A 24,462-nucleotide genomic window follows, 5' to 3' on the forward strand; every position below is an offset into this window, starting at 1 on the left:
ATATATATATAAAAGCACTACAACAAATGTATATCTGAAAATGAATACAAATAAAGATTTGAAAGTTATTAATATTTATAATTTAGTGAGTGCAAAGAAAAATCCACACAATCGATTTATTTTAATAAAAACATTCGAATTGCATTTGGCAGCACATCCTTTGGCCCTTCATGCACCAGTCTGTAGTCCCCTCGCCGACATCCCGCCACACTGTGATCATGGTTGTTGGCCATGACTCCTTACATCCTATTAGGCGTAATTGTTATAAACTTTCCCCGACTCGGACGGAGCTCAGCGCGGCCCTGGAGGCGGTAAACACACTGAGAATAAACATGTAGCGGCTATATGCGGCCGCCCCCGGCTAATCCTCTGCGCTGACCATCCGGTTCATCTAACTTCATCAGTGAAAGTCCTGCACCACAAGAGGAGATTTCCTCCTAAATACCGCCGGGACAGCATGCTGCAAGTCAACCGTGCCAGCCGTCGATGTCATAGCCAGCAGCTTGTTGTGAGTATATTAAATATAATGTGTGCAGGGTAAAATGTGTTAAGGTCGTAGGAAGAGGTAGTCTATTTGAGTTTGGTGTTAGTGTTGACTGTTGATCCTTTTGTTTATCGCTCTGAGTGGGGCGAGAGCGAAGCTAATGACGACCGTCAGAACGACCATCATGGTGAAACTAGCTTATAAATTACTTTTTTTTAAATCTTCAATTTAAAGAATTGTCAGCGTTGTTATTCCCTTTGCATCCAGGTGTAAGCTTTCGATAAGTGGCATGCATGGATATCTGAAGTAGGCTTTAATTCCTCGTTTTACAAACACATTAGAATTAAGAGTTTTCCAAGCCTATTTTAAAACAACCATCTCCGTTTCTATAATTTCAATCATTTATATTTTGAGCCTTATAGAAGAAAACTAAAAACAAAATTAACAACTGAGCCCCAAACACACGGTTTGTCCACAAGGAAGCTGTCTCCTGCGACGCCACCGGGCACAGCTGAACCCCCGCTGTGAACTTCGACCCCCGGGGTAACCATGAGCGCGGATCATCCCAGTGCGGGCCGCGCCGAGCCTGACTCGGAAAACAGCGAGCTGGCTGACATGGTGGCGGCCATGAGCACCACCTCCAGCCACATGACCCCGCCCAACGGCTACCGGAGCGGACCCCATCGCACCACGCCCCACCGGCTCACCATGTCCGACAGGAAGCTGTCCCTGCAGGAGCGGGGGTCCCGCGGCGCCCGGCAGCCCACCATCGAGACCAAGCGCGTGTCCATCACCGACGGCGAGGTGAACCGGCCAATTAGAGCGCAGGTTTTTTTTGTTGCTGTGGTGCGTGCTGGAATCCTTATTACAGAATATTGGTTGGGTTTAATATTAACCTTTTTTTTTTTGTAGGATTGTGTCCAGCTCAACCAATATAAGCTGCAGTCGGAGATTGGGAAGGTGAACTTCTAGTTGACATCCAAACCTAATCCAAAACTGTTGGATTAGGTCTGTTGCGGTCTAACGATACTTTTTGTCCCAACTGTAGGGTTCGTACGGGGTGGTAAAATTAGCCTACAATGAGGATGCGGAAAAGTTCTATGTAAGTCACAGTTCCCAGATTGGTGGTCGATGTGTATTGATTGATTGGCCGTTGATTGTGAATCCTCCTCCTTTAGGCCATGAAGGTGGTCTCAAAAAAGAAGATGCTGAAGCAGTGTGGATTTCTACGTAAGTGGTTCTACTTTCTTCTGCTTCGGAGAAAGTTCTTACTTTCCCATTTCTGCATGCCTTGGTTTGTTGCATATCCTCGCGTGTGTGTGTGTGTGTGTGTGTGTGTGTGTGTGTGTGTGTGTGTGTGTGTGTGTGTGTGTGTGTGTGTGTGTGTGTGTGTGTGTGTGTGTGTGTGTGTGTGTGTGTGTGTGTGTGTGTGTGTCTCCAGGCCGCCCCCCTCCCCAGGGGTCTTGCTCCAAACCCCAGGAGCCTCTGCAGAGGGTGTACCAGGAGATCGCTATCCTGAAGAAGCTGGACCACCACAACATCGTGAAGCTAGTGGAGGTTAGCACGATGCTACCCCTGTAGCTCATTCAACAACAACTAGTCAATTTCATGACACAATCACAAAGACGAACAGGAATGCTATAAATGCTTCGAGACGAGATGACGTCAAAAGTGCAACTCGGAAGGATGGCGTCCGAGGATTCAAGAACACACCATTACCATATAAAAGTCTAACTGCCATATGTTGCAGGTGCTTGATGATCCCGGTGAAGACAACCTCCACATGGGTAGGAAGTCACTCACTCCCTCATCACACACTTGTCAAAATGTTTTCAAACCAAAAATACTTGATTCAATTCTTGTTTTACTTTTCAAGCTTTCGAATTGATGACAAAGGGGTACGTGTTCCTGCGTTTGTCCCGTATGTTCACGGGCTGTGATGTAAAGTGGGAGCCATGATATGAACGTTGGAGTGTTAATTGTGTTGGTTGTTGTCTAATCCGGCAGGGCGGTGATGGACGTTCCCACTAAAACCCCCTTCACAGAAGAGCAGGCTCGCTTCTACTTCAGAGACGTTCTCCTCGGCATAGAGTACTGTGAGTGCTCCCCCTGGAATAAATTGTCTGTACTTTTCATGTTTTCATGACGGCAAGATTATTTGAATCAAACATGATCAGGCTCACTTGTTCAGAGTTCACCTGGACTCTGCCTCCTTCCTTACCCCCCACCCCCTCCCACCCTCCTTATGCACTTATTGTATGTTGTACATCCTGGCACTTAAAAATCGTTCTTAGCATCGTGTAGCATCTTATCCTAGCTAGCTTTGTTGTATACAGGGAATGGGTTAACCTAACAATTGCAAGTGCTTGGCACTTGGTTCTTTGAGCATCCCAACCGTACCGACAGTGATAGATTGTTTTTCTTCTGACAAATGTACTTATTGTAAGTCGCTTTGGATAAAAGCATCTGCTAAATTCCCTAAATGGAAATGAAAATTTAGCCGAGGTTTTATCAGCAGCGACTTGCATTGTTTAGATACATGACAGGAACACCTATAGGATGGCCACAGGTAGACTGCCCACATGAGGGAGACATTCAGGGATCGAGTCAGATAACAGTCCACGTACGTACGTTTCATCTTCAAGTGCACTACCAGAAGATCATCCACCGAGACATCAAGCCGACCAACCTGTTGCTAGGGGAGGACGGCCACGTGAAGATAGCGGACTTTGGCATCAGCAACGTGTTTGAGGGCAGCGACGCGCGCCTCTCCAGCATGGCGGGGACCCCTGCCTTCATGGCCCCAGAGATGATGGCCGAGCTGGAGCAGGGAGCTGGCTTCAGTGGCAAGGTCAGGGCTGACCCACGACCATGGTGGTGGTGGTGGTGGGGGTTGGTGGTGGAGAAGTTTGTGATGAGGAGGTGGTGATGGAGGAGGGGGTTGAGGGTATGGTGGCGGAGAGGGTGGTGGGTGTGGAGAAGGCTATGTTGGAGGTGATGTAGAAGGTGAAGGTGGAGGGGTTGGTTCGGATGGAGGTGATGTAGAAGGTGAAGGTGGAGGGGTTGGTTCTGATGGAGGTGATGTAGAAGGTGAAGGTGGAGGGGTTGGTTCTGATGGAGGTGATGTAGAAGGTGAAGGTGGAGGGGTTGGTTCTGTTGGAGGTGATGTAGAAGGTGAAGGTGGAGGGGTTGGTTCGGATGGAGGTGATGTAGAAGGTGAAGGTGGAGGGGTTGGTTCTGATGGAGGTGATGTAGAAGGTGAAGGTGGAGGGGTTGGTTCTGATGGAGGTGATGTAGAAGGTGAAGGTGGAGGGGTTGGTTCTGATGGAGGTGATGTAGAAGGTGAAGGTGGAGGGGTTGGTTCTGATGGAGGTGATGTAGAAGGTGAAGGTGGAGGGGTTGGTTCTGATGGAGGTGATGTAGAAGGTGAAGGTGGAGGGGTTGGTTCTGATGGAGGTGATGTAGAAGGTGAAGGTGGAGGGCTTGGTTCTGATGGAGGTGATGTAGAAGGTGAAGGTGGAGGGCTTGGTTCTGATGGAGGTGATGTAGAAGGTCTTGTGTGAGGTCGTGTAGCAGTTCCACATGCTGGGGTTGAACAGTAAATACTCTTGATAGTGCTTAATGGTCATGAACACCCTGCCAGATCTTACCACGGCTAAATGTCCAGCTTAGCTCAGTCGATAACCAGAGCACACATTAAAAGTACATTGTACAGTATTTTAGTGTGTACAATGTAAATAAATAGAGATGGTAATGTAAAGGTTTCGCATTCATCTTATAGACAGCTGGAGGCTCAACATAAGTAAGTGCTGCTTCTATTTTTCTGTGTATGGGGAGTGAGTGAATATTGACAGAATGATGAATGTTGTTCTCTGTATGTTTTCAACAGGCCTTAGATGTGTGGGCGATGGGCGTGACGTTATATTGTTTTGTGTACGGGAAGGTAAGACAGCCATAAAAACACACACACCGAAACAATACCTGACAAACAACGACAGCTCAAAGATATGTGTTGACTCTCTGACATCTCGTTGCAGTGCCCTTTTTACCATGAGTTCATTGTTGAGCTGCACATCAAAATCAAGAATGAACCAGTGTGTTTTCCACAAGAGTAAGTACACCTGTTTTGACCAATCATGTGGGCTTTTGCATTTGTGTGTCGTTCGGCTTGGCACAGCTGAGGCTCGTAGCAATGAGGGAAGCTAAGGCTGTGTCTACCCTGCTCTGAAACCAATTGAAAGAGAGTTCATTATAACATCAATACTACAAAATAATGCATATTATTTGACCAAAACAAGAAGCATAGATGATAGAGATAGACGTTCTGAAACCCTCTTGCTCCTATAAGAACATCATTTTGACCAAAGTCGGGCTTGATTCTCAGCAATTCAACGAAGACTCCCTCCATCCACTAAACATAGGAAGATCCACCATTCAGTGTGTGTGTGTGATTGGAATGGCAAGGTCATGGAAAACCTGTCTAAATCTTTACTTAGTTCAGTGGCTCTGTGGTCAGTAAGCAGACACTTCTCTCCAGAGCAACCGATGGTGAATACAGAGAAAAGTCTCGAATGAGCGGGCAGGGGTCAGCTTAGGCTTCTCGCTCAGTGATGGCTACAGATGGCCTGAGGGCACATGGGATTAAAGCCAGAAGCTCCACTGGTAGAGCAGCATGGCATGGCTGGAATAAGGTCTGGTTCCCACTGAAAGGTGTATGCACTAGTGATTTTGTAAGACTTTGGATGAGGGTTCACCAGATTGGTATTAGAAGCCTTTAGCTGGGACAAAATATGTTGCTTTGCTGAGTTTAGTATTTAATAATAACCATCATAAAGAATTCAATGTTTGAAGAGATGTTCGAAGATCAACATTATCATTAGAGAATGAGCTTGGACACCTGAACCTGATGCTTTCTACTGCAGAACGACCCTAAGTGAGGACCTAAAGGAGCTCATCCTATTGATGCTGGACAAAAACCCAGAAACCAGAATCACGATTCCTCAAATCAAGGTGAGTGGAGAAGAGACACCAGAGTTAATATTTATTTTAAAATTCCACAGATGCTTCTCTCAACAGCAGCCTCCGTGAGTTATTATAATTAATAACTTCCGATACTATCGGAGGTTGGGGTTAGGCATCATATTTAAAGATGCCTGTGGGTAGATTGAGCACTTTGGGGTTCGAACCGAGAATCTGGGTCAAATGCTAGACGTGTGTGTGTGTGTGTGTGTGTGTGTGTGTGTGTGTGTGTGTGTGTGTGTGTGTGTGTGTGTGTGTGTGTGTGTGTGTGTGTGTGTGTGTGTGTGTGTGTGTGTGTGTGTGTGTGTGTGTGTGTAAATGTGTGTGTGTCTAACTTTGTGTGTGTGCGTGTGCGTGTCCACAGCTGCACCCGTGGATGACCCAGCACGGTGCGGACCCCCTGCCCCTGGAGGAGGAGCACTGCACGGCGGTGGAGGTGACGGAGGAGGAGGTCCAGAACAGCATCCGCCTTATCCCCAGCCTCTCCGCCGTGGTGAGCAGCGAGCTCCCCGACACGTGGACACTAGCTAAATATCAAAGGTCTCCTGTTGGTAGACCAGTCTACCAGCCCACTGGGTGGGCTGGTAGACTGGTCTATCCAGGGTACATCTAGGTGGACACGCCCACTTGTGATGTCAGAAGAGGCCGATTTTCAAAACGGCTTGTAACGGCCAATCACACTCATGCCTGGTGGAATAGCGTCACCTTTTAAATAGGACCGAGTGTGGTTCTTACTGTCTGTAGAGATGGTTCCCCTGTGGTTCCTGTGGTACTGGGGGCTTCATGGGGTCCGTCCCACTTGGTTCCTCTGCAGATCTTGGTGAAGTCCATGCTGAGGAAGCGCTCCTTCGGGAACCCCTTCGACAGCCCCAGGAGCCGGGCCGAGCGTTCAATGTCGGCCCCTGGTGGCCTGCTCACGTAAGTGCACCCCCCCCCCAACCCCCCCTAACCAGAACAGCTCAGGGCCCAAAGATCAGTGGGCCAGCAACAAGGCACAGATACCACTCATAAAAGTAGACGACCACCTTAAACGCACACTGTCAGTTCAGACACTGGAACCAGTTACCACCAGTGTGAACACACTTGCAACATGCATACAATATCCCACAGCGTCAAAAGGGTCGATGTTAAATAAATTAAGAAAAACAAATGTTAATTATTTATCGACCACACTTTGTATACGTAGTAACCCACACACATTAAATGTGTGTGTTGCATTAATCCAGGCCGCATACTTTACATATTTAGGCTACTGTTCAGACTAACGTATGTATTCTGTTTCTGTCTATCTCTTTCTGACTCTTTCTGTCTATGTTTATTGATCATTGTCGCCGTAGATCCGTTAACATTAACATTAACTAACTAATAGCTTCTGTTATTGTACTGTCTGATCACCATGAGGTCACGAGGGAGCATGGAGCTCCGACAGATAAGAGTGTTTAACTCCATCCTCTAGCGACGAGCTAAATGTTAAACCCCCAGGCTGTGCCAATGCTCTGCGCCGCTCGCTGCTACTGCTGTGTTATCCATTAGAGAGTTCTGCATAGAGGCAGGGGCGGAGGTGGGGGGGGGGGGGGGGGGGCCCTCTGGCACCAGTAATTACACCTCCACTTAAAACCCTGCAGAGCTGTGCTGATCCTCCTCCACACACACACACACACACACACACACACACACACACACACACACACACACACACACACACACACACACACACACACACACACACACACACACACACACACACACACACACACACCAGTACAGTGATTAACTCCCCGCATAATGGAAAGATAAAACCAAGAGGAGGACCACCTTTTCCTCCTTCCCTGGTGTATGAACACCAGACTCTGCACAGTGTGTGTTATTGATACGTGTTGCTGAGCTCACAGATAGGGTGGGTAGCGACCGGAGTGGACTCTGCACCGACCTCTCTTGTCCCCTTTGTTGTGTCTCCACTGCAGGGGCACTTGGGGTCTGCTGGGCTCCTCGATGCACGTCCACCCGTCGCTGATGTGAGTACACGTGTAGGAGTCACTCACAGTGTCCCACAGCTCTCCACTGCTGGGACCACCCCATCTGAGTGTATCGTAATGCGGCACACGCACAAACGACAAAGACGCTTATTATTTGATTATTAATTATTTATTTATTTATTTTACAGTTGAAGAAGTGCATTGTGGGAAAGAAAAAAACTGAAACTCTTTTAATGGCCTCACTACTTCAAACAAAGAGGTGCACAGCCTCGTTGAGAGGTAGTTGAACCAATGAGGGTGAACACAGACTCGTTAAGACGTAGCTGAGCCAATGAGGGTGACACAACCTCGTTAAGACATAGCTGAACCAACGAGGGTGAGCACAGCCTCGTTAAGACATAGCTGAACCAATGAGGGTGTATACAGCCTCATTAAGGCGTAGCTGAGCCAACAAGGGTGAACACAGCCTCGTTAAGACATAGCTGAACCAATGAGGGTGAATACAGCCTTGTTAAGGCGTAGCTGAGCCAATGAGGGTGAATACAGCCTCGTTAAAGGCACCCAGTGCAACTTTATGTAAACATTCAATGAAAAATAAACATTCAATTTCTAGTCTTTTTTACACGTAGTAAGTTTCAATAACTCCATACCATTACATATCGACATTCAAGGAGCAAAGATGAGACGTCGTGTGGTGAGAACTGATAGAAAATCGTAAACAACAACAATCGCCGGTGGGGGGAAGCCATTTTTCCATTGACTGGAAGCCTGCTTTATTTATTGTAGGTTACAAAAAATAAAGAAAATGGCGGCATTGTTGTTGTTATCGATTTTGTATCAGTTCTCACCACACAACGACGTCTCATCTTTGCTGCTTAAATGTCGGTATGTAATGGTATGGAGTTATTGAAACTTACTACGTGTAAAAAAGACTAGAAATTGAATGTTTATTTTTAAGCCTCGAAAGTTGCACTGGGTGCCTTTAAGGCGTAGCTGAGCCAATGAGGGTGAATACAGCCTCGTTAAGGCGTAGCTGAGCCAATGAGGGTGAAGGGCCTTCACGCATGATGTAATGAGAGCTGTGTGGTCCACAGGAGGGGCAGCATCGACGGGGAGCTGGAGGATCTCTATGAGGACGACGCCATCCCCGAGTCCAGCTAGACCTCCACGTCTTCTCCCTGAGTACCACTCTCTCTCCCTTCCCCCTCCCTCTCTCTTCCCTCTGAGTACACCTCTCTCTCTCCTTTCCTCCTCCCTCTCTCTCCCTTCCTCCCTCTCTCTCTTCCCTCTGAGTAAACCTCTCTCTTCCTTCCTCCCCCTCTCTCTCTTTCCTCTGAGTATACCGCTCTCTCTCTCTCTCTCTCTCCCTTCCTCCTCTCTCTCTCTCCCTTCCTCCCGCTCTCTTTTTCCTCTGAGTGCACCTCTCTCTCCCTTCCTCCCCTACCTCTCTCTCTCCCCTCTGAGTGCACCTCTCTCTCCCTTCCTCCCCCTACCTCTTTCCTCTGAGTACACCTCTCTCCCTTCCTCCCCCTCCCCCAACTGAAGATCCACCATTCAGTTGGGCCCATGATTTGATTGTTTGGTTTTGATAATGTACCACCAAAATATGATTGTGATACAAAATGAAGGACGATTTAAAACAATCATCGAGATTCTAAAGTACTTAAGTTATTGTTCTGGATGGATTAAGAGGTGGCAGTTGGTATCATTGGTTGCATACACAATGATAGGTGAATTGTTCCTTTTTTGTATGTGTAGTCATTGATACTGAATAGCTGAATAGTCCTCAGTTGAGGATGTTTTTGCTAAGCTTCACTTATTTCTAGACCGAAGTCAATGTGCATCGTGCGCCATCGGGGCTTTTGTCAAACGTGCACCACTAGGGGGCAGCACAGAAGGCTGATTCTTTATTCTATCTTTGTGCTGTCTTCGTTGTCGTCACTGATTCGCCCAAATTCATTGTATGATGAGGAAGAAATTCAGTCTCAAAGTTAAGCATCCAGTAATATTTGTAGTACACAAAAATGATCGGAAACGCAGACAATCTAACTCTTCCTAAGATTTGCCCTGTTAGGAATATACCATAACACTGCAGTCCTATACATTGGCATTTTTGCAACTGCGTGTTATTTGTGTGGCCACTAGATGGCGGCAGGGAGCCCGAGCCATAGCCAGCAAATACCTCTCTCCATATCCAGTGACTTGATTCCTGAAAAGCCCGTATCCGCCCCCACATAAACGATCTTGGTCAGAGATAAATACATAACGTCAACCAAACTAGTGTTCAATATTGACTTTCCGATCTTCAGAGGAAGGCTTTTCATGAAACAAAAAACCTCAGTTGTGTGAATATTTACATATCCCTTAATAAATGTTCTCCTTTTTTTCTTACCTTTCTCTCAATGCACTTGATATATTTCTGGCTGCATATTGGTGATAAGTAGAGATGTACATAGATGTATTGTATTGATATGAGGGGAGGGGAGGGAGGGAGGGAGGAAGGGAAGAGGGGGGGGCATGATGCAGCAAAAAGAAAGCTGGACTACAGTAAGGAGGAGAAACGGCAGCAACAGTCTTTAAGTCTGAAGTTGATCAAACCTATCGATCCGTCAGACTTGCCTTTTGGAGGCAGCAGATGCTAACCTACACGCTTGTTGAGCTATAAGCTTGGGAGTGAGCTGACATCGCCATGCATTAATAAAATGACTTACAGTCATAATACCATGTGATGTCGGGCTGCTCTCAGAGTAGGTATTGTAATCAGACGAGACCGTTCGTTATGTAAAGCACCGAAGCAAAGTATACATGAACCGGGGATATCCAGAGGGAAACAAGGGTTGATTTCGTGTTTAAATGGATATTGGCAGCTTAAAATATCGTTTCTGTGAATTAGACCTTGTTGATACTGTGTGCGTTTTTTACGTTAAATTTCAATACACGCTTGCAATACAAAACTGTCTTGTTTGACTTGTTTTAATCTTGTACAGGAGACATACTCTGCACTTATTAGCAACACAAACATGCAAAAATGACTGTTTTTATAGACATGGAAATGACATGAAACGAAGCTACAAGTGTGTTTGTTCACATTCTTCTATCGCTATAGTGTATGGATTCCTGTGGAAACAGTTGCCATGCAACAGGGCAACTGAGCCCTGATGGAGGATAGGAGCCCAACACTGTTGATGACCGCCCTCTAACCTGATTCACAACGAATTATAGGAGCTTATATTACCTCTTGCAATATCACATACTTTATAATACTTTTATATATATATAAAACATAAATGTTCCTGAACCCCTTTTTCATGAATATTGTAATTCACAGGAAACGAATGTAATAAATGTATAATTCTATGTTTAACTGTACCTTTATTAAAGTGTTATCTTATATAAAAAATATAAAAAATCCTTACCAAGTAGCCCTTATGTGCCTACTAGGATTATAATATACAACAGAATATAATACCATTAATACAAATATATCCACATGAACAAGTCCCCCCTCCCCTGGTAACACGGTGGATACCTCCATGGTGGCCCGCCTACCCTGCCCTCTCCCTGCCCTCTCCCCTGGGTGAGGCGCTCTGCCGATGCGGGGGTTTTCCCAGCAGCGGTCTGTGTAATCAGCTGCACTCGCAGACGCGAGGAGGTGTAATATGGCCGCCGGCCACTTGGCGTGACTGATGCGTGTCAATTTGAGACGGAGCATAAGGTTTTTGAAAATGTGTGGATGTGGGTTGACAGTTTGATTAGTCGGGGAATAGAGAGATTTGGATTCAGGCTGTTGTTAATATGTTTTGGATTTGTGTCAATTATTGATTTAACGTCGCACTCTCGCTATTGCATGACTTGCATTTTTCATGGACCTTTTAATGAACAGATGAATCAGTCTATCTCTGAAACAAAATGAGGCATTGTTCTTATTGTGAGCTTTTCCACACAATCAGAATAACGGCCTTGTGTTGAGTGCCTGCCCAGAGCAGCTGGCCTGGGTCTTTACAGACACTTTCAATCTATCCCTGGCCCGGCCAGTGATCGCCATTAGTTTTAAAACCGCCATCATGGCGCCAGTGCCAAACCACTCCAATGCTATGCCCTCTAACGACTTCCATCCGGTCGCATTCTCCCCCAATCATTGCCAAGGGCTACCCGAAATCAGTTCACACCTAAAACCCGGTCTGCCTGCCACATTGGACCTGTACCCGTTTCCCAACCACTGCAGCCAGCGGTCCCGGCTCCTCACTCTGCCCTGACACACCTGGACAGGGCAGAACTTGTACATTAAAAGGCTGTTTATTGTCTTCAGTTCAGCTTTTGACACTGAGATCCGCTACAGGCTGATCTCCAAGCTCAGCCAGCATGGTACCAGTACCTCCCCTTGTCCCAGGACTCAACAGACCCCCGTTGTTGAGTCAGACACTCTTCCACTCCGACGCGTTCACCCTGAACACCGGCGTGCCACCAGGCAGCGTGCTGAGCCCTCCTCTGGGCTCCCCGTTCACCCGTGATGACTGCGACCCTGTTCATGACTCCAACACCATAATCAAGTTAGCCGAATGAGACCACGGTGGGAGGGCTTAACACAGGTGGTATCGTGACGGCCTACTGGGATGAGGTTCGCACCTGGCTGCATGGTGTGCCGACCCCAACCTGGTGCTTAACTCCCCGAAGAACAGGAGATCATCCCGGGAAACAGGCGCGGCACGGCTTAGCTCAGGAGGTAGAGCGGGTTGACTGGTTTCTAGGTCGATCCCCGGCTCCTAGAGTCTCGAGGTGTCCCATGAGCAAGACACTCAGCCCTTACTGCTCCCGACGAGCTTGCTGTTGCCTTGCATGGCTGACACCGCCGTGGGTGTGTGAATGTGTGCATTAACCGCAGTGAGTCGCTTTGGATAAAAGCTTTAAGTCAAGCTTTAAGCTCCTTGGCGCCCACATCTCTGATGATCTAACCTGGTCCCTAAACTCATCAATCCTGGTAAAAAAAAAAGGGGCAACCGCGCCTTTAATTCCTAAGAAGGCTTATGAAACCTTGCCTTCGTCACAGGATACTGGTGGACTTCTACCGCTGGACTTTGAGAGCATACTCCTGAACCGCATCCCTTTGTGGCAGCAGCTCTGCATCAGTCCGTAAAGCACTCCGGTGACAACCTTACATTTGTATACAACCTTATTTCAATTTTCAACCAACTGTATGTTGCTATACTGTGCACTTATTATACTACAGATACTATACTATCTGCACTTGCTATACGCAGCACCAAAGGAACAGATGCCTTTAATACCGTACAAACAAGCAACATTTGCACTATCTTTTGTTTATTGGAGCCCTCCACGGTTCACCACTGTTTATATTGTAAAGTATTGCATTACTTTGCTATTGCACTTACATCTCCTGCATATCTGTAAATAACACTACATTTGTGCTTCTCGTTAGATGCTAACTGCATTTAATTAGCTCTATACCCTTACCCTGAATAATGATAATAAAGCTAATTCTAATCTAATCAAATGAGTCAGCATGTTTTTCTTGCAATGTAATATATCTCTGTATTTACTAACTGGTTACTACCAAATGTTGACTTTATAATCGTGATATCTGCAGGTTTTGATTATTAAAACGTATTGCATTATTTGAGCAGTCAAAGTGACTGTAGCAATCAACTCTTCATCTCTTCATACCTCATATGCATTCATACAGGATTTAGTTCCCCAGTCGATTGTGGAGCAGAACACAGATTGAGTCACGGATATTCGTTGCTCTGATCATCAGGTCTCATTTGTACATTATAGGGGGTCTTCTCCTTTTCCTAATTCTACCTAAAGATTTGTATACTTCTCCTGCCTTTACTTACCAATAATTTGAGCTTTTTTTTATTTTGGTTCTAATGTTTTATTATTTTTACAATATTGGAAGTGGGCTACTGAAGGGTATGAATATTTCTTGTTATTACTTGTGAGCCAACAACAAATTCCACTAAAGAGGTTTTCATTAACCATCGACCAACCTGATGCATAGTCGGGTTAGTGGTGTTTTTTATTTGCTGTATGTAGTCGTCATAAATGACATGGAGCCTGATATTGTTAGTCAATGATTTTGGAGCTTCTGCATTGGAATAGCTAAAAATACATTTGTGGGTGATGTAACTAGTGTAGAAGAGAGGTTATAATTATAGAATCCCTATTATTACTTCTGTCATCCCCATTCTTTAGATGCTTCACATCTGATGCTATCAGGAAAGAATGGAAACTCGGCTTGACAAACATGTTTGATTAACTCTATTTATATATACGTTTACAGGCTGAATGTATGGACAAAACTCATCCTTAAATAGGCTCAAAGAATATGAATTGTACTGACAATCAGATGCAATGTCTACTCATTTCTTTGGGACAAGTTGCTCCTGAAATAGCTCCTTCAAAATCCTTCTGCTGAACATGGTGGTGCTTTGGATAAATAATACAAAGTCTAAATGCAGGAATGAATAATTGAGTGTGCAGCAGTCCTCCATAACATTTATACTTTACAATGAGAAGACAACTCATTGCATTGCTGTGTTTTGGTGTTTTCACAGATCATGAATGTTCTACGAACATTAAGAAAACTTGGGTTTTTATCCGTGGAGTTGATGTGTCCTCTGCACATGACCTGCAGAGGTAAACTGTTACCCCCCGGGCCAGTTGCCCTGGTCCGGGAATGGCTCTCTATGCAGAACCGTATCTCTTCAGTGGCCCGTCTGTCACATTGATGTCTGTCATTGACTCACTGTCTACTCAAAGGCTGCAAGAAGCCCTATTTATAGGATAGCTCTGTTGGATAGTCAGCTCTGTTCTCACTAGTGACAAGGGTCCTCTTTCATAGTTCTCTCTCTCTCTTCCTCATTCCCTCTCTCTCTCGCTCTCTCTCGTTCTCTCTCTGTCTCTCTCTGTCTCTCTCTCTCTCTCGCTCTCTCGTTCTCTCTCTGTCTCTGTCTCTCTCTCTCTCTCGTGCGCACGCTGTCTCTCTCTCTCTCGCGCTCTCTCTCTCTCTCGTTCTCTCTCTCTCTCTCTCATTCTCTCTCTCCTGTCTTTTTTCTGTGTGTCTGTCTCTGTCTCGCTCGGTTTCACCCATTTATTCATCTCATTCTCTCTTCTCTATCGTTCCCTCTCTCTGTCTCTGCCTCCCCTCTTTGCGTCTCCCTCACAGTCGTAAATCTCTCACTGACTGCTGTAATTCTGCATGCAGTCCCACACTGCATACATGTCTCACAGTGCCACCATGGCCAGCCTGGACCCCCCCAGTGTGTCCATGGCTCACAGACAACCCAGGAGCCTGCCAGGTTTAAAGGACTTGTGGGCCAGACGTTTGCTGTCAACAAGAGTAGAGAACTTATATTGATCGACTGCTACAAAGCTCTGGTCTTGCTAGAATGGCTTTGATGAAGTGTTGGAATCCCATGTTGTGCTGCATGCAGGGATCACTGATTGGATGTGGTAAATCAAGTGGATAGTGTATACTATACTGTAATGTATGCAGTTATAAACCAGCATGGTGAGCATTCAGAAATGGATTTATCTCTGTTTCTCTCCTTTCTCCCTGTCTCTGTTTCTTTCTCTCTCTTGCTGTCTCTGTCTCTCTATCATCTCTCAATGTATCTTTCTGTGTCTTTTTCTCTTCTCTTTGTGTGTCTCTATCTCTCTGTCAGATTATAACTTTCTCTGTCTCTCTCTCCTCTCTCTGTCTCTGTCTCTCTGTCTGTCTCTGTCTATCTCTTCTCTTTCTATCTCTACCGCTCTATCTGTTTATATCTTTCTCTGTCTCTCTGTCTTTCTGTCTCTGAATCTCCTAAGCTCTGTCTGTTATATCATTCTCCGTCTCTCTCTCTCCTCACTCTGTCTGATTCTTTCTTTCTTTCTCTCTGTCTCAGTCTGATTCTTTCTTTCTTTCTCTCTGTCTCTGTCTGTTTCTTTCACTCTGTCGGTCTCTGTCGCTGGGTTTTATCATCATGGTGGCAGTGCTGTGAGCCAATTACTATCACGGTATTATTACATTAGTATGCTGTTGGAGCGTTAATACCCTCACTTAGAAACTCCATCATGATTGGAGAGTCTAACTGCAGGATGAATGCTAGACGGATGCTGTATGTGTAGTTGCAGCAGTGATGTTAATATTCCTATAGGCAATGACCCACAGATAAGACAGCAGTGGCATCTCCATGGGCAGAGAGCCCCAGGGAGCTCCTTGACTATGGTTAGAGTTCAGACCAATTCTCTCACCACCACGGGGATGTCACCTTCAGACCCCATCGCCTCTGGTTCTGATCAACAAAACGGTTGATTGTTGCTCTAATCTAGCAGGCCATGCTAATAATGGATACGTTATTTCATTATTCATTAGGATCAAAAACCTTTGGTTGTAATGTATATCATAATTCATCATCAAATTTCATATAATTTGCACCACTTCATAATTAAATGTTTAAAATTATAATGAACGTAGAACCCCAATATGTGTCCACATCTATAATCTAGTAGCTATGGTAATAAAATAGTGATAAAAACGAATTTGATAACATAAGGACAAAAATGTAATGAAATCCTTGCGGTGCATTACAGCACATAGGGGGGGTCGAGGTGTCATCGCTATACATTCTGACGGCTCCCGTGCAGCACGCGCGGTCTTCCTGCAGGATGCGATAGGTGTCTGAGTCTGAGCAGTGCAGCAAGGAGCCTGGCAAATAGCAGGAGACTTATTATAGCCCTAGCAACAGCACTCGGATTGGTCGCTTTGGAAGGGGGGAGCCTGCCAGCTATTGGCTGGCAAGCAGCAGCGTTCAAAGCAGAGAAATTCATCTGATGAACGGTTGAGTGCTGCAGCACGAGACTGCAGGCCGGGCAGAAGACACGGCAGGCTGGCACCCGAAGAGGTTAAAGGAATTGGGTTGTCCATTGTTGAACATAAGACGGGCGATTAGCTGTGCTCCTAAGCTGTTTGAACAATTGGTAATACATACTTCAGTATTTCAGTAGAGGCACCCTTATGATAGGCTATATTGGCCTCCAGTATGGGCTATTAAATTGTTGTGTGCTCCTTGAATTTTGCTTCCAAAATTAATTACTTGCTCCCCATTGCATTTGCCAAATGCGAATAAATAAGCTCTGGCATTGTTCTTTCTATGATAATGATAATACAAGGAGAAATCAAAAAAAAAGAAAAAACTGTTAAACAAATAACTTTAATGGGCAACAGAAGACAGCCAAATATGCTTTGAGCACAGAAAGCATCCATTTCATTTTCTGTTGTTCCATACACTTTTAGGCCTACAAGTTTGTCCAATCTATGAGCACACTGAAGTTACTTTTTAAACATGATATTGGGGGGAGGTTGCCACTATAATATTGTTGTTTTACCTTGTTGTTGGCCTATGCATAGCTAAAATCAAAAATATATGTTCTGGAAACATAAAAACAAAACATTTTTCCACAAGGATATATTCTTATCAGTGAAGGAAATACTCCCAACAAGGTGTTCAAAAATATATTTGAGAAAGTGAGTAATTCTGGCTAGAACGTATAGCAAACCAGAATAGCATTCGATTCAAGATTTTAAACTATAGTGTCTTTCGATGGAAGCTAATGCTATTGCGAAGACTTAAACTTAAACATCTACATTCCCTCAACACCTAAACATCACATCTATATTTTAAATATATAACATAAAGTAACTATGCATTACGCTGTGAGGTAATAGTGACAATATAAGCAAACAGTGAATTGTGAACTAACATTGTTACTTAAAACCTGTAAGGCTCTTGGTTTTCTTTCGCTTCAATATTTCTTCGTCTCTCTTTTAAGTTATGCCATTTCGAAGTACATTATTTAGTGTACCTTTAACCGACATTCACATAACATGTAAATCTAATAATCTATTGAACTAGCAGCATTGTCAAGAGAAACCAATGTCAGCAGCTTCTTTTGGCCATGGTAAGCAGTTTCCTAACGTAAAACGATGGGTTTCAAACATATGTTTTCACATTTGGGTATTGTATATAAATATATAATATGGGCACAAACCATTAAAAGCACCAACTGTACTTGAGGCACAACAAACAGAAGGCTAAAGCAGGTTTTTTTTTATCCCAAAAGGTTTTCATTTAAAGCAAAGTTTACCATTGGGTGACATTACAACAACTCACTACACACCAGAACATGGTGCATTAATAATTTTGTCATATTGTTTTTTATTTTCATAGCTGTACTTTAGGTTCTTGTGCAACTGCTACATAATGACACATTCAAGATATTTTGCCACTCAAGAACAGCTGAAAGGTATAAAAACAATACAAATGTTAAATAAAATCAAAAAAAATATGGTCCATGATTTGAATTCATCAGTGGAAGGTAGATTTGGAAACGTTACGATTAGTGAAACGGAAAAGCATGATAAAATAAAGTACTTAAATACAGTTTTAATGGGCGAAAAGACCATACTTCAAATCTGACAAACACCAGCAGATGAGATTAAGGGATCACTGGTGTGTTTTTCTCTATTCTATTCATTTTTTTTATCTTTAATAAATTAAATACACATATTGCATTTCACTATAGCAACTCCCATTACAGGTCAATTTTTACGAACACCATTTTGGTATAGCAAATTAAAACCATAACAGAAAATGAATCCAACATAAATAGAAATCAACATCAGACAAAGCCTGTTTTCTCAATCATAGGAATACTTAACACCCACAGTATAATTTAATAAAGTCAAGCTACTGGATATAAATACATCACCAGCATGCACAATATTGAATAGTCGATATTATTGTCGTTATCATCTTACACTGAATAAACAGTATAGTAGGCAAGTGCATTTAATAAAACAAACACAGAAGTAAACCACAAACTCTGAAGCTGCTTTAAGTAATTTTTTCTGTCTTATATGGTTAAGTCTCTGCCTTGAGCAATCTTTACCTCCGAAATAATCTATGGTTCCAGTGACCTAGTTGTCATAGATAGGACAGATGTCATTTAATAGGTGAAACGCCAAACATTGCCAAAGATAGCAAGAGGGAATATTTATTAATATGTCTTCAATATATTTTCATCCAATTTAGAAATAACAGGGTCAATTCGGACCAGATTAAAATCCTAAACTCTGGGTCGTATGATCAAATTCAGAACCAAAGGCTCACATCTTCCTATTGTCCTTCAGTCCAGCACTGGAACCAACGCAAACTTGTTTTTTTTGAGGCATTCTCATTCAAGCTTTTTTTTTTATATTCATGTTTAACTCTCAAATGTCTCCTATGCATCTCTGTCACGCAAAATCCTAACTAAGCAGCTTATCTCCTTAGGACCAGAACCAGTTCCTATTTGCCAGTGTGAGGCTGCCATTTCAATCCAACATCGACCACTTCAGGCTGATTGACTGACATGTCAGTGGTTTTGGCAAAGATGTCAAAGAGAAAATCAACAAGACCCCCTCTCAAACCGTGTGTATATATATATCTCTTTAAATATATATCTAAAACTAAGATTTAACCTCTGCTCTCCCCCTCTCTCGCTTTCCATTCTATTTAACACATGGAAAAATAAACAACTGCTGCGGTAGTTTCATCGGCAAAAGCGCTCTGCCCCCAGTCCACCGGCTCTTCGTGTTGGGTGTGTGTTTTTAAATTTTTTCTCTCAAAGTCGTCGAACCACCCTCTTTAGTTGTTGCCCTCGCCGGCCTCGTCGTCCTGCTGGTCGCTGGTCCACAGAGTCAGGTTGTCCCGGAGCAGCTGCATGATGAGCGTAGAGTCTTTGTAGGAGTCCTCGTTCAGGGTGTCCAGCTCGGCGATGGCGTCGTCGAAGGCCGTCTTGGCCAGGTGGCAGGCCTGGTCCGGCGCGTTCTGGATCTCGTAGTAGAACACCGAGTAGTTGAGCGCCAGCCCCAGCCGGATGGGGTGGGTGGGCTGCATGTGCTCCTTGCTGATCTCGTGCGCCTCGCTGTACGACTTTTCGGACGACTCCACCACCGCCGCCCTCTTCTCGCCGGTGGCCACCTCGGCCAGGTAGCGGTAGTAGTCGCCCTTCATCTTCAGGTAGAACACCTTGCTCTCGTGCTGCGTCTCGTTGCAGTTCTTGATCAGGAAGTTGTCGAGGAGGTTGAGGACGTCCTGGCACACGGCCTCCAGCTCCTTCTCGATCTTCTCCCGGTAGGCGCGCACCATCTCGATCTTCTTCTCGTTGCCGTCGGCCGACGTCTTCTGCTCGATGCTGGAGATCACCCTCCAGGAGGACCTCCGGGCCCCCACCACGTTCTTGTAGGCCACGGACAGGAGGTTTCTCTCCTCGTTGGACAGGGCCTCATTCAGCTCTGTTACCTGCGGGAGGAAGAAGAGAGCATATTGGCTACTAGCTCCACAAAGTCACCCTGCCGCGGGACAGCTCAAACACACCCTTTATGACAACCTTTTTTTTCAGAATGAAATAAATAAATGCCAAGCTAGTAATCACCAGGCACAGCATCAGGGATGTGCAAGGTTCCACTCTTCATTGGAGGAATCCACAGTTTCCATGGAGATAGATTAATTTAGTGCACCAGCAGCATCCGCTGCCATGAGTACAGCAAACGCGAGCTAGCTAGCTACCGAGGAGCCCATATTCAACGTAGAGAAGAGCACTGAAGACAGAAGCCTGTTCCCGGGAGCTTTCCACGGCAGCTGCACTGTAAATGAAAACCAACCCCTGCATCGCATTGTCCCAGTGACCTTCTCCAGAGCTACAGCTGATGTGTTCACCTGTCCATCATGCCAGGCCATGACTACCCTGTGTAACCAGGTTGTATACCAATAAAAAAAACATAACGATGTATTAGTGGCATAATCCCATTGCAATTTAATACTCTTTGTCCTGGAACATGAATTGTTGTTCCAAAAAAGAACTTGTATTGCAAGGGAACAAGTAAGGGTACAAGTGGGGTAGGTTCTGCAGGCCATCTGTGTAATCCTTCCTCTGTTTAGAGGAAAGAATCCACCGAACACACACTGTAATTGGCCCTGGTACGAGGCGGCTCTCATCCATGAGTTAGCAGCAGATCCCTCCTTCCTTTTAAGCGGCTCTGACATTCTCTTGCCAATAGCACAATAGCGCAAGAAGCATGACGTCACAGGCTGGGAGTGGATCATGGAGCAGAGAGCGGGACCTATAGGGAGACGCTCTGTGGCCGGTATGGGACATAGACGTACAGCCAAATCCAAAACGGCAATACTTTATCATGAGTTTGACTTTCATGCTCTTCAAGGAACAAAGAGGAAACCACGATACGTTATCAAATGAAGCTGATGTTGTAGTATTAGAATAGAGCTTTGTTTGACAAATACAAATACAAAAAAGATGGATGGTTTTAACTAACTGAATATCCTCCTACATGGGGGTAAGGGGATGACAAATGTCTGAAACAATGTTGCCCTGGAAACTATACCAAGATCATTTAACTGAATACTGGTGCAACCGATAAATATCATGATATGAGAGTAGATATGGTCTGAAATGCAGATACCATATTGTGTTACCGCTCAAATGCCTTTTATTTCCTATGATTAAAATACAGTCGGTTAATAATAGCATTAAAGTAACGAAGGTGATGTTACTCTACAACACTTTTACGTGACTTTTTTAGAATCACCAAACCATCACTGTTCTGTTCTGTGTCTTCTTAACACTCATTATGGACACGCGTTCCTGAGCTCTTCTGTGCAGTGAGAACAGTTGTGGACGACGTACCCCCCGTTTTCCGCTGTCAGCAAGTGATCCCTCAGAGTAGCCGAGCTAAGGGATTCCCCTTGGCTTAGAGTCCGCACCCTGTTCTAACAGGCCTAGTTTGGACTGCACTGACAAGACAGATTGTGAGAGGGCCCTCCATGCTATAGGTCACCATGACGACACTATTCCAAAATCAGAAGCGGTTGGGTTTTTGTAGGTCACGCAAAATTCTGAATTCAACAAGGATATCAGCCTTTTTAAAACTGGTCTTGACTCTAGTGTCGTTTATGTAGGCCTATGGTTGGCAGTTGTACAAAAAGTGTTTCTGTTTTAACTGCAGTGTGACAAATAGTGCATTTGATTAATCCAGCTGACATCCACCTTCCACCATAAGAAATGTGTCAACGACAGGGGCCACCAATGGATAGAACGCCTGATCAAAGACCAGTCAGGCAGTGGTCCTGTATGATCCGGTATGACTGATATTCCATCTCAAATATTTTGTTGTCAGTTACTAATATTAAAAATATCTCAAAAATAATTTATAAAATCCTCCAAAGATTAACAAGGAAGTGGATGTGAACGGGGTAAACATTTGCTCAGAAGCAACAGAATAATGTGAAGTGATGTGAACAATAATTTGAAAAGTCCAAAACAATTATCCTGTACAACAGAAGAAAAATACAAATTCCACAACCAAATGTGCTCCGATTGACTCACTGCAATATGACAAAGAATATTCTAGAGAGATTCTACTGCCTCCTACGTTTGTTAAGAGTACAGAGCTGTTACTATGCTCTCGAAGATCCATCAATTTAGTTTCCCAATTGTATTTTTCCTCATTCAACATATTTGCACCAATCTCTAATTTTGCATCATATTTATAGCCAGAATTCGAGTTATTTTATTTGGTTTCATAAAGCAGGTATGTTGTCGATATGGGACCCCCATATATTAGACTTATATTTGGCAAGTGGAGATTACAGAATGGAGACAATCTAGATAAACTCAAACATCTGACATTGAGATCACAGCTGAGAGACAGATGCTTCTCTAATGAAGATGCATGGCTAATGAATATGATTCTAGTATCTTCTCGTTGTACGGTGGGGTTAAGAGGAAGGCACCGCCCAAAGAGACATCCCAAGCACTTTTAGGAAATGCTTTAAAACGAACAGCCTTTTGTCTAACGTTGGATCATTAAATACATGTATCATAATGTAAAGTAGGATATTTGTGCATTGCTTGGATCATCATCATTGCTTGTCATCATCATCATGCATCTAACGGCGAGAGACATCTCAATGAATCATGCACCTGCACATCTGGGCCGTAGATCTATACATGCATCTCTCTATAGCCTATCTATAGTAGATGGTGACATTCAGAATCAAAAATATTCGTTTCCCATAGACTCACCGATTTCATTGCAGCGGCCATATCATCATATCTCTCAGCTTGTTCAGCCAGCCTGGCTTTCTGCACCAACTGCTCACGGTCAACCATGTTTAATGTGTTGGATTGTTTATTTACGTTATTCTAGATCGAGTGTAAGTAAGTCTATGGCTATTTTTTCTGTTAATCGCAATGCAGTGAGATTCTTCTCCGCGAACCGTGAGCTGCAGCTGTTCCCTGCTGTCTGTGCACTCTTTCCCCCTCCTCACTTTCTCTCGGCTGCATCATCGTTTAGAAAAGGTGGGTGTCTTGGCAATGATGTAACATCCCATACATGGAAGCTATGGGCTCCTATGGGCCCCTTGCTCATTGGGATAACGGTGCCACTATGGGGTTTTGTGGGAAATGGAGTCCCTTTTACGCGATAGTCATGTGCCCAGGTAGGTCTAACGAACTGGGCGCGTCTCTGCACGTGTCATTGTTAAAATTGCGATATAAGTGTCTAATGTTGTTCATTCTTTAGTTTGCCATCCGTCTGATAACAGCATTGCTGTTGAGCAGATTTGAAGGTGGCTTATTAGAAGAGCCCAGTAATCGAGGCGATTACTTAATGATGGCGATAATAATACGACATTGTCTAGCCATTGTGACTTTACGACCTTCTCCAACGCAACCCGAAGCAATGTGTATCATTATCATATCTTTATTCTCCAGTGAGGCAATTGCTTTCTATGAGTTGGGCAGTAACTGTCCATCTTTCAGGCTGCTCCAGTGCTCAGTGAGGAATTGCGCTGGGTAATGAGTTGACACTTTTGTCAACCCTATGGCGCCCTCTGGTGGCTCAGCATGGGCATTAAGAAGGATTCGCAGGTCGAGGATGAATCATCATGTTTTACGTCTCATGTTAAAAGTTTCTAGAAACATCGAGATAACAACGGTTGTCCTCTCGTAGAAAATATGCAACAAATATTGTTTGATGTGATTTTATTGAGATTTACATCTAGCTAAAAGCATGTGCTTTTATCAGATGCAGATGAGATTGAGCCAGTATTTATCTTGCTTAGTGGTCGCCTGCAACATCCACTACATGGTCTTCTGAGAAATCAAATCCTATACGGTCCTATACTGTGGGATACTAAAATTGGCCTACAACTGAACCGTCTACACAGAGTAGTACAGTATACTATACTGTACTACTCTGTGCTAAGCTATAGTTAATATATAACCTGCATCTTTCTCACTTAGCAGACGGTTACTTTGAGATACAGGTGATTAATGAGTAGGTTAAGCATCTTGCTCAAGAGCATTGGGGTTGCGGTTGAGTGAACCACCCTAAACACTAGACTAAACACACACGCACACACTGTCTCACACACACACACACACACACACACACACACACACACACACACACACACACACAAACAAACACTCATTATCTCCTCTTCTTTAGAAGGAGATTATGTGAGGCTCACCTGGACAGAGGTAAAGCTTTGGGTTACATTAGTTAATAGTAGGCCTACATCAGCTACAGGACATTAGTCTAGATTCTAACAGCTTCTGGACTCTAGAAGGTGTTGACTGAGTCTCATAAAGTGTCATTGATCTGCCCCTCCTCTCCCGAAGTCATCTCTAGCACAAACCACTAGGGTGTGGATTGAGCTTGATCCAGCAGTCCTGCTTCAAGAGGGCCCCCACTGCGTTTCCCCTGCACTCTGCATGCAGTGTGCAGGGCAATGCACCCGTACATTATACTGTGTGACTGAGACCGGTGTCCCCGGCCTCACACACACTTGCAGCACATTAAAACGGATCCACTTCCCTCAAAGAGGATTAGCCAAAGTAGCCAGGCCCTGGCTT

General features: G+C 44.4%; 2 protein-coding genes across 3 annotated transcripts; one reads left to right on the forward strand and one right to left on the reverse strand.

The window, feature by feature from the left end:
- The first annotated feature begins 152 nt into the window (after positions 1 to 152).
- camkk1b (calcium/calmodulin-dependent protein kinase kinase 1, alpha b) lies at positions 153 to 10,398 on the forward strand. Of its 2 annotated transcripts, none has more exons than XM_060075145.1 (17): positions 153 to 508; positions 968 to 1,288; positions 1,397 to 1,444; positions 1,533 to 1,586; positions 1,663 to 1,714; positions 1,926 to 2,041; positions 2,235 to 2,271; positions 2,361 to 2,382; positions 2,492 to 2,580; positions 3,130 to 3,335; positions 4,374 to 4,427; positions 4,522 to 4,595; positions 5,407 to 5,494; positions 5,868 to 5,996; positions 6,318 to 6,421; positions 7,468 to 7,518; positions 8,574 to 10,398. In XM_060075145.1, exons 2-17 carry the CDS (start codon positions 1,034 to 1,036, stop codon positions 8,638 to 8,640), a joined length of 1,446 nt encoding a protein of 481 aa, XP_059931128.1. In that variant the 5' UTR covers positions 153 to 508; positions 968 to 1,033; the 3' UTR covers positions 8,641 to 10,398. The 2 variants fall into 2 exon arrangements, with proteins under 2 accessions (XP_059931128.1, XP_059931127.1); XM_060075144.1 differs by having other exon boundaries at positions 154 to 508; positions 964 to 1,288.
- Positions 10,399 to 16,675: 6,277 nt separating this feature from the next.
- On the reverse strand, positions 16,676 to 22,911 carry ywhag2 (3-monooxygenase/tryptophan 5-monooxygenase activation protein, gamma polypeptide 2). Its single transcript, XM_060074880.1, has 2 exons — positions 22,627 to 22,911; positions 16,676 to 19,826 (listed from the first exon to the last, which is right to left on the reverse strand). The coding sequence occupies exons 1-2, from the start codon at positions 22,711 to 22,713 to the stop codon at positions 19,170 to 19,172; spliced, it is 744 nt and encodes a 247-aa protein (XP_059930863.1). The 5' UTR covers positions 22,714 to 22,911; the 3' UTR covers positions 16,676 to 19,169.
- Positions 22,912 to 24,462: the final 1,551 nt, after the last annotated feature.

The sequence above is a fragment of the Gadus macrocephalus genome, chromosome 16, assembly GCF_031168955.1.
Source record: "Gadus macrocephalus chromosome 16, ASM3116895v1".
Lineage (NCBI taxonomy): Eukaryota > Metazoa > Chordata > Actinopteri > Gadiformes > Gadidae > Gadus > Gadus macrocephalus.

Bases quoted from the DNA above. Each gene is read 5' to 3' on its own strand.
- camkk1b (XM_060075145.1), top strand. From the start codon at position 1,034: ATGAGCGCGGATCATCCCAGTGCGGGCCGCGCCGAGCCTGACTCGGAA. The intron at 2,042-2,234 runs GTTAGCACGATG...CATATGTTGCAG, and splicing joins ACATCGTGAAGCTAGTGGAG to GTGCTTGATGATCCCGGTGA. The intron at 5,997-6,317 runs GTGAGCAGCGAG...GTTCCTCTGCAG, and splicing joins TCCCCAGCCTCTCCGCCGTG to ATCTTGGTGAAGTCCATGCT.
- ywhag2 (XM_060074880.1), bottom strand. From the start codon at position 22,713: ATGGTTGACCGTGAGCAGTTGGTGCAGAAAGCCAGGCTGGCTGAACAA. The intron at 19,827-22,626 runs GTGAGTCTATGG...TTCCTCCCGCAG, and splicing joins TGGCCGCTGCAATGAAATCG to GTAACAGAGCTGAATGAGGC.